The 13,575-nt window shown below is 53.6% G+C and overlaps 2 protein-coding genes across 2 annotated transcripts; one reads left to right on the forward strand and one right to left on the reverse strand.

Annotated features, from left to right (window-relative positions):
• Positions 1 to 935: 935 nt before the first annotated feature.
• LOC136454553 (L10-interacting MYB domain-containing protein-like) lies at positions 936 to 1,407 on the reverse strand. The gene is made up of 2 exons (XM_066454941.1): positions 1,108 to 1,407; positions 936 to 992 (listed from the first exon to the last, which is right to left on the reverse strand). Exons 1-2 carry the CDS (start codon positions 1,405 to 1,407, stop codon positions 936 to 938), a joined length of 357 nt encoding a protein of 118 aa, XP_066311038.1.
• Positions 1,408 to 11,469: 10,062 nt separating this feature from the next.
• LOC136454555 (uncharacterized) lies at positions 11,470 to 13,067 on the forward strand. The gene is made up of 2 exons (XM_066454942.1): positions 11,470 to 12,303; positions 12,588 to 13,067. The coding sequence occupies exons 1-2, from the start codon at positions 11,470 to 11,472 to the stop codon at positions 13,065 to 13,067; spliced, it is 1,314 nt and encodes a 437-aa protein (XP_066311039.1).
• Positions 13,068 to 13,575: the final 508 nt, after the last annotated feature.

Raw genomic sequence — 13,575 nt, forward strand, 5'->3', positions numbered from 1 at the left:
GTTTGCAAAATTTCCAGTACCTTAGCATATCCAGTTTGTCCAGCTATTCTTGGCTCATTCTTATGAAGGTATGTCGAATAATACTTGCTGAGAAGAAGTGCAGTACAGAAAATATTGTTTTGAGCAGACTGCAACACTCTCAAAGCCTTTATTTTGCAGTCATCATCATCCTCATCACTCCCAGTGTCATCCATATCATTATCTGCAGTTTCAGATCTGTTTACCACACAAACACACTTCAATAAGTACCAATAAATAGAGGACCACAATTTTTATTATAATAACAGCAGCAAATAAATGGTCTCATACACACAGCCAAATAAATGGTCTCATACAACACAGCCAAATAAAATATGTCTCAAACAAGAACAATAAATTAAAGTCTCACATCAAGGATACAAGGTTGGGGCTAAACAAGATCTACTTATTAGACACATCATTTCTAGTCATCCACTCATGCTTTTTCTGCAACCAATCAAATCTTTCCTCTGGAGTGTCTAATGTCATAAACATCTCCCGTTCAGCCTTCTTGGTGAAGACTACAGTGGCAATAAAATGCTCATTTGAACCTGGCTTAGCACCGCAACCCTTCACTAATGCCATGACCTCCTGGATGGTTGAACCAGATTTGTCCTCTCCCCTAGCAATAGACTCACAAGATGCGGTTGTTCTTTCATTCATCTCAACAAGTTTGCCCATTTGTTCCTGAAACCACTGGCCGCCACTAGTCTTTGTTTTCTTCCCCTTTGCATTACCATGAGATTTACCTCTTTTGGGTCTGGCACTTGGTGTTACTTCATCAGGGTCACTATCATCTTCATTCTCGCCCTCATCTTCATCATCATCATCCAAAGGTATAGCCTATGATGGTGCTACACCGCTAGAGGGACCCCAATGGTCGTCACCCGTGTTATGAAGGTCTTCAAACATTATGCTCAGGTTGTCCTCATTTTGAGGCCTTTATATCGAAAACGTCCTGATCCCTTGACAGCCTGCAATGGAAACACCACAAATATACTGGTTTCAATTACAATGGAAACACAAAATATAGAGGTTTCAAAATATACAGCCTGCAATGGAAGTACATGCAAATTTATTTGAACTTACATTTGCCATCTTCTTCCACCATTCTTCAGGCATGTCAATATTCTTGCCACTTTCATCCCATCCAATACCGGTCTGCCTATCAACCAATTGCTTCCAAATACCATACTCAACTTTCAACTTGTCCCATTTATTTTTAAACTGCTTTCTTGTGTACAGAATTCCTGTCCTCTGTTTGAACTTTTGGATCACATTTGTGAAACTAGCTTTGTTCAAATGAGTACTAGAACGATTTCCAATCTCCACTTGTTCGGCAAAAAGCTCACAAACTATCCTAACATTTTCATCCGTCCAGTCAGCCATGCTGAGCAAAGAACTTACAAGGTTAGCAAAGAACTATCCAATCAAAATAGGACAGTACATACACGGGAATGCATGACAATAATATATTTCCTTCCATCATAGCATGATAATCCAGCATCACAAATCCTAATAGATCATTTTTATGCATATCGTAGGACAATTCATTGCATAAACAAAATCACAGGACAATTCATTGCATGAACAAAATCACAGTTATGCAACTAAAGAATATCTCACCTAGCCTCAGTGTTGAAAGTAAGAGTGCTTGTTTCAACCGGTGGCCTTGTTCTCCTCCCAGTGCGCCCACCTCCCCTGTGGCGAGTTGACGGCGTGGTCTGCACTGGGGGCGGAGCACTTTCCTCTTCGGCATGGGTGGCACCAATCTCAGACGATAGCCAATCCGAGCCTAGTGCGGTGGACGCCGCGCCATTGAACCAGTCTGGGAACCCATCGCCTAGGCCGCCCGACATGGAGGCGTTCCCGGCAGCGGCCAGGCTGGTCCGCTAGGCCACGACGCGGCCGTCGCGTCAGCTGGAGGAGCGCCAGAGCAGCTGAAGCCACCGGTGGCGGCGCTTTTTGATCCACTGGTCCGGGCCGCGGCCATCCTCGTGCCGGCTGCTGGAGCACCGGGGCCGCCAGATCCACTCGTGTGCGTGCTCCACCCGCCGGCCGCCGAACGCCGCAGCTGGTTCATCAGAACCCTAGCGCGTGGTCGCGACCTCTCTCGTGGTCGCCTCCTCTCTCGTGGTCACACTGAGCGCGTCATGTGGTGTCTGCGTATGGAGGAAAAGAGGGGAAGGGATGCCTGAGAGAGGAGGGCACCGGAGTCTTTGTGCTCGTGACCTCGGACAGAGCCACGCGAAGCCACAAATTTTGGCTCCGTCAATCCTTCAGAGAAATGGCTCCGGCTCCTAATGGGTTCCTCCGGCGAAGCTCTTTTTGGTTTTGGCGTTTGGCAGGGCTCCGGTCAGAGCCGGAGCTGAAGCCGCATTCAGAGCCCTGCCAAAGGGGGCCTTAGAAAACAAAAAAGGTACCTGGAATACTAGATCCAGTAGAAGAAGGGCAACCCAGTAAGTAAACAAGAAAAAAATCAGAGATGTCGACACAAACAGCCTGCGAAAAAATTAGCAGAGGGGAAAAATTAGTGATGACGACAAAATGTTAAATCCCGCAGATCAGTGAAGCCTAATACTTGTTGGAAAATATGAAGAGAAAAGAGAAATGGGAAAACCTGAAGGAAGGGCGGGCACGAGCGACGGACAAGAGCGACAGCTAGAACGTGTGAGAGAGCTGAAGAAATGGTGTGTGGTGGATTCGAAAACCATATAAACCATATTGAAGTGGTGAAGGACATGTCCGGCTGCCTAGCTCAGTCCGTGAAAGCTAGGGAAGCGAGGTAAGATTCTCAGGCAGAACTGAAAAGCGAGGCAAAACCAGAGTTGACTAATTGGGTCCGACCGTGATAGGACTAGATGCCCTACCGAAGTTGCTGCGTAGGTTATAGGGGTGGAAGAGGGGAGGATGTGGTATGTACTCTCGACGTCGACGAGGGGCCGTGGCGGCGAGTGCGGCGGCCGCTGCTGTAGCACTAGAGCTCACGTGAGGGAGAGAGGGCAGGGACGGCTGGCTCCCAAGGGAAGCCAACAACTTAATTGTTGCTTTCTGCTTAATTCCAATCATCCCATATTACAAGTATTTATCCTTCCCTATAGATGCTATAATTAAGGAACTATATCTATCTCTAAGAAAATACCAAATAAGCGATAAATTGGGCCTCAAAGCCCCTTAACAGACCGACCCCTAGCCACTATTGGGCCTACACCAAGCATAGGGGATGCCGGTCATAACATCTCTCCCTGCTTGCGTAAACAGCTCGTCCTTGAGCTGGAAGTCGGTGTAGACGTCGCGAAGATGTTAGAGAGGCTCCCATATTGCGTCCTCCACTGGTAGGCCGCGCCATTTGACAAGCACGTGCCACACGTCTCACCGAAGTTGTGCACGAAGGGCGCGCTCCGGAGCTAGCAACAACCGACCATCTGATGTCGGCGGTAGAGGAGCAGGAGCTGCTGGGGGATCACCTTTGTGGGGCTTCAGCAGCCCCACATGGAAGACATCATGTAGACGGGCGCCCTCCGGAAGCTGGAGGCGGTACGCCACCTGGCCGATGCGCTCCAGCACTTGGAACGGACTGGCGTAGCGAGGGCCAAGCTTCCCTTTAGCACGGGGCTTGAGGGACTGGGCAGCACGGTGGAGTAGGCGCAACCATACCCAATCCCTAACGGCAAACTCCTGGTCACAGTGGGACGCGTCGTAGTATTTCTTGGACAACTGCTGTGTTTGGAGAAGCCTTTCCCAAATCTCCGCGAGCACCTCGTCGCGCTCCCGAAGAATGCCGTCCACCGTGTTCGTTCTGGCCGACCCAGCCGTGTAGGACAAGATGGCCAAGGGTGGCCGGCTGTAGACCACCTCAAAAGGTGTGGCGCGCAGTGCCATGTGGAAGGAGGTATTGTAGCAGTACTCCACCCACGGTAGCCTGTGACACACCGAAGATACATTGCGATGGCCTTATTGACCACCTCAGACTGACCGTCTGTCTATGGGTGGAAGGCCGTGCTCATGCGGAGCGTGATGTCGGCCATCTTGAAGAGGTCACGCCACACATGACCCGTGAAAACTGGGTCCCTGTCGCTGACGATGGAAGAAGGGAACCCATGCAAACGAACAATGCCGTCGAAGAATGCACGTGCAACCAAAGCAGCGGAGTATGGATGGCCGAGGGCGATGAAGTGGGCGTACTTGGAGAACCTATCGACCACCGTGAGAATGATGGATTTACCGCCGACCTTGGCCAGACCCTCGAGAAAATGCATCGAGATGTCCACCCAAACCTAGGACGGGACATCGAGGGGCTACAATAATCTAGTGGGCTACAGGGACTCCGTCTTGTTCCACTAACACATGGTGCACGCCCGCACGAAGTCTTTGACAAGAGCGCGGTCGCCGGGGATGTCGAGGTCCAAGCGCAGGCGATGGAGCATCTTCTAGACTCCCTCGTGGCTCACCGAGTGAGCTAGGAGGAGCACCTGATGGCGTAGGTCATCATAAGCTGGCACGAATATGTGAGCACTGTGGAGCAGGAGACCGTCATCGATGCGCCAAGGTGCGGCCCGCGCGCCTTCCTAGAGGCACTGAAGGAGAAGCTGAGCGTCCTCGACTGCTGCTGTAGCCGCGTGGATGTCATCGAGGAGGGCGAATGTCAGCGTGGACAGCAAGTGCACAGCCGCCCCTAAAGCAGCACCGTCCTTGACATCGTGGCGGGACAGAGCATCCGCCATGATGTTAAGCCATCTGGGGCGGTATTCCACGGCGAAGTCAAACCCAAACAGCTTACTGATCCATTGGTGCTGCGACACGGTGGAGAGGCATTGGTCCAGCAAGAACTTGAGGCTGTAATGATCCGTGCGGACCAAAAAGTGATGCCCCGATAGGTATGGCCGCCAGTGGCGGACGGCCTGGATGAGCCCAGTCAGCTCACATTCATAAGCCACGAGCTTGAGATGACATGCAGCTAATGGCCGACTGAAGAAGGCGAGCGGTCCGTCGTCCTGGTGGAGAACCGCGCCGAACCTAGCGCCGGACGCATCATAGTCCACGGTGAACTGCTTTGCGAAGTCGGGCATCTAGAGTACGTGGCCTGTAGACAGAGCCCGCTTGAGCGCCTAGAACGCCATGTCTGCCTCATCAGACCAAGCGAACACATCCTTGTGCAGGAGGCGAGTTAGCGGGGCTGTGATGACGCTGAAGTCACGGATGTACTTCCGATAGTAGCCAGTGAGGCCCAGGAAGCCGCGCAGGCCACGGGCGGACCATGGGGTCGGCCACGACGCCACAGCGGCCACCTTGTCGGCGTCCATGGCGACACCGCCCACTGAAATCACGTGACCGAGGTACGCCACCGAGGAGGCCCCAAATGTGCATTTGGAGCGCTTGAGGTGGAGCCTGTGCGCCCATAACACGTCGAGGACGATGCTGATGTGCTACAAGTGCTCTGCCCACGAAGAGCTAAAAATGAGGATGTCGTCGAAGAACACCAGCACGAACCTATGGAAGAAGGGGTGAAGCACGTCGTTCATCAGGGCCTAGAACGTTGCCGGAGCGTTGGAGAGGCCGAATGGCATCACCAGAAACTCAAAGTGCCCGGGGTGTGTGCGGAACGCTGTTTTGGCGACGTCGTCAGGATGCATCCGCACCTGATGGTAGCCCGAGCGCAAGTCGAGCTTGGTGAAAAACTTGGCGCCATGTAGTTCGTCAAGGAGCCCATCAACCACTGGGATCAGGAACTTGTCTTTAGATGTCTTGGCGTTGAGAGCACGGTAGTCGATGCAGAAATGCCAGGAGTTATCCGCCTTGCGCACCAATAGCATGGGGGCGGAGAACGGGGACGTGCTCGGTCTGATGATGCCTTGGGCGAGCATGGCTGCACACTATCGTTCCAGCTCGTCCTTCTATAGCTAGGGGTAGCGGTAGGGACGAACCGTGACCGATGCTATGCCCGGAAGCAGGTGGATGCGGTGATCATATGGCCGCACCGGTGGCAGCCCCTGTGGTTCATCGAAGACCAGCTCGAACTAGTGGAGGAGGTGGTCCAGCAGGGGCTATGATGGGTAGCCGTGACCGCCCTCGTGGCTGTCTCTCGAATGTCGTCGCGTGGAGAGCCAATGCCCTTCCACAGAATACGCCGACCGCCGCGGGTGAATGCCATGCACAGATCCTCGAAGTCTTAGAGAATAGGACCCAAGGTGCGGAGGTACTCAACGCCGAGGATGAGATCGAACCCCCTGAGATTGATGCCGAAGCAGCTGATGGTAAACTCCTCCCCACCAATGGCGAGAGCGATGTCACGGGTGACCCCTTCGCGGGACAGATGGTCCCCATTAGCCACCAGCACCCGCATGGAAGGATGGGCATGGTGGAGAGGCATAGGCGACGCATGAGGTCGGCGTTGATGGAGTTGTGCGTCAAGCCCGAGTCGAGGAGCGCCATGAGACGATGGCCATGAACATGGACTAGGAGGAGCATGGCATTCTCAGTCTAGATGCCAGCGATGGCATACAGGGAGAGGTGGGCTGGGTTGTGGGCTCCTGGACGGCGGCAGGAACAACCTCCTTAGGTGCGACATCCTCCTGGAAAGCTGCTACCACAGCCACCTCCGCGGGAACCTCATCGTCGAGAAAATCCATGGACTCCAGATAAAAGAGCCATGGACACACATGGCCGCGCACATACGACTCATCGCAGTTATAGCAGAGACCCTGGCGGCGATGCTCCAATTGCTCGGCTAGAGACAGACGGCAGAAAGGCCGAGCAGGGGCTACCGACCCTGCTATTGCTGGAACAGTAGCCGCGCCGGGAGCTACCAGAGGGGGCGCCGGGGGTCGCGGGGGCACTGGAAGACCTAGCCGCTGGGGTGGCCAGGTGCCACGCTATCCTATGGCTGGCATAGTGGCATTAGCCTGACGCTCGAACGCTCAAACCAAATGCATGGCCGTCTGAAGGTCCTGGGGCTCCCGAAGCTCCACGTCGACTTTGATATGCTCTGGGAGGCCACCCACAAACAGCTCAGCCTTTTGTGGGGCCGAGAGATTACGGGCATGGCAGAGCACGGCTTTGAAGCGAGCCGAGTAGTCCTGCACCGTGGAGGTGAATGGAAGGCGGGCGAGTTTGGACAGGCGGGTGTTACGAACCGTCGGCCCGAACTACAGATTGCATAGCTCCTTGAAATGGTCCCAGGTGGGCATGCCCTCATCCTGCTCCAAGGCGTAATACCATGTCTGTGCTGCACTAGTCAGATGATAGGACACGAGCCAGGTGCGATCTCAGGCGAGGGTACGCTGCCCTCAGAAAAATTGCTCATAGTGATTGAGCCAATTCAGGGGGTCCTTTCTCTTCCAATAATCATAGCATGTGCCATCAAAGAACGGTGGTTTGCCCACACATGGTTGAACACAACTTGAGCCATAATTTGACACCAAGGTTGTTAAGCCTTCAATCAAACGGTGACCATGGCTCCGATACCACTTGAAAGGTCCTAATATGGCTAGAGGGGGGTGAATAGCCTATTTAAAAATCTACAAATCAACTAGAGCAATTTGATTTGTATGACAAATAGCGAAATGCAAACTTGCTCTAGCTCTACAAGGGTTGCAAGCCACCTATCCAACAATTCTAGTTGCAATGATTACTAGGCACACAACTTGCAATGTTACTACTCACTAAGAGCTCTCAATCTTGCTACTCTAAAGAGCTCCACTAGATGAACTTAAAATAACAAAGCAAGCTCTCAATTCTAATTACACTAAAGAGCTTGCCAAAACTAGTTTGCAAGAATATAAATGAGTGAGTAGGGTGATTATACCGCCATGTAGAGTAGTGAACCAATCACAAGATGAATACTAAATCAATCACTGGGAGAATACCAAAGTGCAAGGGACAACCAATTTTTCTCCTGAGGTTCACGTGTTTGCCGGCATGCTAGTCCTCGTTGTGTCGACCAACACTTGGTGGTTCGGTGGCTAAGAGGTGTTGCATGAACCTCGTCCACACAATTGGACACCACAAGAACCTACCCACAAGTGAGGTAACTCAATGACACGAGCAATCCACTAGAGTTACCTTTCGGCTCTCCACCGGGGAAGGCACAAGACCCCTCACAATCACCATGATCGCAGCTGGAGACAATCACTAACCTCCGCTCAATGATCCTCGCTGCTCCAAGCCGTCTAGGTGGTGGCAACCACCAAGAGTAACAAGTGAATCCCGCAGCGAAACACAAATGCCAAGTGCCACTAGATGCAATCACTCAAGCAATGCACTTGGATTCTCTCCCAATCTCACAATGATGATGAAACAATGATGGAGATGAGTGGGAGGGCTTTGGCTAAGCTCACAAGGTTGCTATGTCAATGCAAATGGCCAAGAGAGTGAGCTTGAGCCGGCCATGGGGCTTAAATAGAAGCCCCCACGAAATAGAGCTGTTGTACCCCTTCAATGGGCACAACACGGGGTGACCGAACGCTCCGGTCAGTTCGACCGGACGTAGGACCCCAGCGTTCGGTCGCCCGATGCTTACCATGTGTCATCGGCTTCAAACGCCGATGGCCTGATCTCAACGGTCAAGTGATGACCGGATGCGTCAGTTAGAAAGTGACCAAACGCAGGACCCTAGCGTCCGGTCATTTCCAATAAGGTTCCAAATGCTAAATTTCATGACCGGTGCTCGACTGGACTCACCCGGTGTCTGGTCACTCAATGTTTCCTCTGTGCGCCTCACGTCAGCCTACGTCAGCACTGACCGGACTCAGACCATGAGCGTCCGGTCAGTTTACATGCTAGCATCCGGTCACAAGACCGAGACCGTGTGCTTACTGCTGTCACTGATCGGACTCTGAACCCAACGTCCGGTCACTGCACCACCAGAGTCCGGTCACTCTATGAACCCCTGTCTTTTCTATATAGGGCGCCGGTGTCACCATCGGACTGTCCGCACTCTACGGGCGGACACTCCACCGGTGAAGTTTCTAACCCTTGCTCACATGTGCCAACCACCAAGTGTATCACCTTGTGCACATGTGTTAGCATATTTTCACAAGCATTTTCAAGGGTGTTAGAACTCCACTAGATCCTAAATGCATATGCAATGAGTTAGAGCATCTAGTGGCACTTTGATAACCACATTTCAATACGAGTTTCACCCCTCTTAATAGTATGGCTATCTAACCTAAATATGATCACACTCGCTAAGTATCTTGATCACTGAAACAAAATAGCTCCTACTATTTATACCTTTGCCTTGAGCCTTTTGTTTTTCTCTTTCTTCTTTTCAAGTTCAAGCATTTGATCATCACCATGCCATCACCATCGTCATGATCTTCGCCATTGCTTCATCACTTGGAGTAGTGCTACCTATCTCATAATTACTTTGATAAACTAGGTTAGCACTTAGGGTTTCATCAATTAACCAAAACCAAACTAGAGCTTTCAACCACACTTGGTTCGCGTCGTACCATCTCACCGACGCAGCCCAAACATGGTATTACGCCCTCGAGCAAGACAAGGGCATGCCTACGTGGGACCATTTCAAGGAGCCATGCAATCTGCAATTTGGGCCGGCTATTCGTGGGACACGTTTATCCGAACTTGCTTGCCTGCCTTTCACCTCCACGGTACAGGACTACTCTGAACGCTTCAATGTGGTGCTCTGTCATGCTCGGAACCTCTCCGCGTCCTAGAAAGTGGAGTTGTTCATAGGCGGCCTTCCAGAGCACATTAAGGTCGATGTGGAGCTACGGGAGCCCTAGAACGTCCAAACAACCATGTATTTGGCCAGGGCCTTTGAGCGCCGCGCCGCTGTCACAACGCCGACCACTGCTTTGCATGGCGCCCGGCCTCCTCAGCGCTCAGGCATCCTAGCGCCACCATGGCTTGTTGCAGCGGTACCAGCAGCCCCGAGGGTGACCACAACTCAAGCACCAGCGGGCGCTGCAGCCCCTGCTCGTCCTTTCCACCGACTATCCCCAGCAGAGCAATTGGAGCACCGCTGCCAAGGTCTCTGCTATAATTGTGATGAGCCCTACGTGCGTGGTCATGTGTGCCAGTGCCTATTCTACCTCAAAGCGGCGGATTACCTCAACGATGATATCCCAGTGGAGGTGGCCGCTATGGCTGCTTTTTCGGAGGAGGCTGCAGTGCTTGCGCCTACACCAGCAGCGGGGCAGGAACCTGCATCCCAGCCTCAGGTGTCCCTCTACGCCATTGCCAGCATCCGGACCGAGAATGTTATGCTCCTTCCAATCTCCATACATGGCCACCAGTTTGTGTCGCTCCTCGACTCCGGCTCGATGCACAACTTCATCAACGCTGATCTCCTGCGCCATCTACACCTCTCTACAGCACCGCACCCTACCATGCGGGTACTGGTGGCCAACGGCGATCATGTGCCTTGCGAAGGCGTCGCTCAGGATGTGGCCCTAGCCATTGGTATAGAGGAGTTCACCATCAGTTGCTATGGCATCAGCCTAGGTGGTTTTGATCTTATTCTTGGCGTCGAGTTCCTACCTACCCTGGGTCCTATCCTCTGGGATTTTGAGGATTTGTGCATGGCTTTCACTCAGGGCGCCTGACGCATTCTATGGAAGGGCCTAGGGTCCCCCCCGAGACGACATCCGGGAACCGGAAGCGCGGGCGATCGCTGCTGCCCCCTCCTAGCCACTACTAGACTGACTGCTGGAGCAGTTTGATCCGGTCTTCACCGAGCCAAAGGAGCTCCCTCCGATGCGGCCGTATGATCACCGCATCCACCTGCTGCCAGGTATAGCTCAGGTCACCGTTCGCCCCTATCGCTACCCCCAACTACAGAAGGATGAGTTGGAGCGTCAGTGCGCTGCTATGCTCGCCCAAGGCATCATCTAGCCGAGCATGTCCCCATTCTCCGCCCTCGTGCTGCTGGTGCACAAGGCGGACAACTCCTAGTGCTTTTGCATTGACTACCGGGCCCTCAACACCAAGACGTCTAAGGACAAATTCCCGATTCCGATCGTCGATGAGCTTCTCGACGAGCTTCATGGGGCTCGCTTCTTCACCAAGCTTGATTTGCGCTCGGGCTACCATCAAGTGCGGATGCACCCCGACGACATAGCCAAGACGACGTTCCGCACTCACCATGGCCATTTTGAGTTCCTGGTCATGCCATTCGGCCTTTCCAACGCACCAGCGACTTTTCAGGCTTTGATGAACGACGTGCTCCGCCCCTTTTTGCGTAGGTTCGTGCTTGTTTGTTTTTTGACGACATACTCATATATAGCGCCTCCTGGGCCGAACATCTATAGCACCTTAGCATCGTCCTCAACGCACTTTGGGTGCACCAGCTCCACCTCAAGCGTTCCAAGTGTTCTTTTGGGGCGTCGTCGGTGGCCTACCTAGGCCATGTGATATCAGCAAGCGGCGTCGCTATGGACATCGATAAGGTGGCTGCAGTCGCCTCATGGCTGGCCCCTCACTCCACCCATGGGCTGCGGGGCTTCTTGGGCCCCGCCGGCTACTACAAGGAAGTTCATCTGTGACTTCGGCCTCATTGCGGCGCCACTGACGCACCTCCTGCAGAAGGATGCATTCGCCTGGGACGACGAGGCGGACGCAGCATTTCAGGTGCTCAAGGGTGCCCTGTCCACGGGACCGATCCTCCAAATGCCCAACTTTGACAAGCAGTTCCTGGTGGACTACGACACGTCAGGCGTGGGGTTCGGCACTGTTCTCCACCAATACGCCGGACCCCTCGCTTTCTTCAGCCGACCCTTCGCTGCTCGCCATCTCAAGCTTGCCGCCTACAAACGCGAGCTGATTGGGCTAGTTCAGGCTGTACATCACTGGCGACCATACCTATGGGGGCGTCATTTTCTTGTTCATACAGATCACTACAGCCTCAAGTTCCTGCTAGACCAACGCCTCTCAACTGTGCCTCAACACCAGTGGATCAGCAAGTTGTTTGGCTTTGATTTTGCTGTGGAGTATCGCCCTGGTCCAGCTGCTATCCCTGCTGCTCATGCCCTCTCTGGGTCGACGTTCGCCCTCCTTGATGACATTCGTAGGGCTACAACAGCAGCTGTGGACGCCCAGCAGCTCCTCCAGTGCTTGCAAGCTGGTGAGTTGTCGGCACCATGGCACTTCGACGACGGTCTCCTTCTCCACGGGTCCCGCATCTTTGTTCTAGACCATGATGACCTGCGCCACCAAGTCCTCCTCTTGGCTCATTCAGCGGGCCATGAGGGGGTTCAGAAGACTCTCTACCGCTTGCGCGTCGACTTCTACATTCTGGGAGACCGCGCCCTTGTCCAGGATTGGGTGCGGGCATGCAGCACGTGTTAGTGAAACAAGATGGAGTCACTACAGCCCGCTGGCCTGCTACAGCCCCTCGAAGTACCGTCCCAAGTATGGGCGGATATCTCCATGGACTTTATCGAGGGGCTGCCCAAGGTCAGCGGCAAATCCATCATTCTCACAGTGGTCGACCGCTTCTCCAAGTATGCTCATTTCATCGCCCTTGGTCACCCCTACACCGCCGCCTCCGTCGCCCATGCTTTCTTCGACGGCATCATTCGACTGCATGGGTTCCACTCCGTTTGAAGTGGTCTACGGCTGGCCGCCCCTGCTGGCCGCCCCTGCCAATACTACCATACCAGCCGGGGTCGGCGCAGACTGACACGGCCGACGCCTTACTCCACAGCCGAGATGTGGTACTGGCTAAGGTCCGGCAGCGCCTCCTTCAGGCGCAGCAGCTGTCTAAGAAGTACTACGACGCCGACCACCGTGACCTGGAGTTCGCTGTGGCTGATTGGGTTTGGCTGCACCTGCTTCATCGGACCACATGGTCTTTGGAGCTCCGGGCAAAAGGGAAGCTTGGCCCTCGCTACGCCGAGCCTTTCCAAGTGCTGGAGCGCATTGGCAGGGTTGCCTACCGGCTGCAGCTTCCGGCCGGCACTCCACTGCATGACGTCTTCCATGTGGGCTTGCTCAAGCTGCACAAGGGGGATCCTCCGGCAGCACCTGCTGCGCTACCGCCGCTGTTGAATGGTCGGCTCCTTCCTGCTCCTGAGCGCGCCCTCTGAGCTCAACTCTGGCGGGGCGAGTGGCACGTCCTCATCCAATGGCGTGGACTGCCCTGTGATGAAGCCACCTAGGAGCTCCTCGACGACTTCAAAGGCCTCTACCCTGATTTTCAGCTAGAGGACGAGCTGTTTGCGCAGGTGGGGAGAGATGTTATGACCGACGTCTACTATAATAGGCGCAGGCCCATTAGTGGCTAGAGGAGGATGCCGGCTTTAGGGGCTAACAGCCCATATTAGTATTATTAGCTATTTATGGTATTTATTCCTTAATTTTAGGATTCTAGGGAGGATAAAGACTCTGTAAACAATTTAGATTGGAATTAGGCAGAAGCAACCTAATTGTTGCCGGCTTCTCTTGGGAGCCCTAGCCGCACCTTCTCCTCTTCCTTGCGCCATGATCACCACGGCGCCAACCCGCCGCCGCTACCCTAAGCCTCGCCCGCCGCTCTTCCATCCCTACAACCTTCGCAGCAACTCCGGTAGGGCAACAAGTCCTATCAATCTATAA

The sequence above is a fragment of the Miscanthus floridulus genome, chromosome 5 (assembly GCF_019320115.1).
Source record: "Miscanthus floridulus cultivar M001 chromosome 5, ASM1932011v1, whole genome shotgun sequence".
In the NCBI taxonomy this organism is placed as follows: domain Eukaryota; kingdom Viridiplantae; phylum Streptophyta; class Magnoliopsida; order Poales; family Poaceae; genus Miscanthus; species Miscanthus floridulus.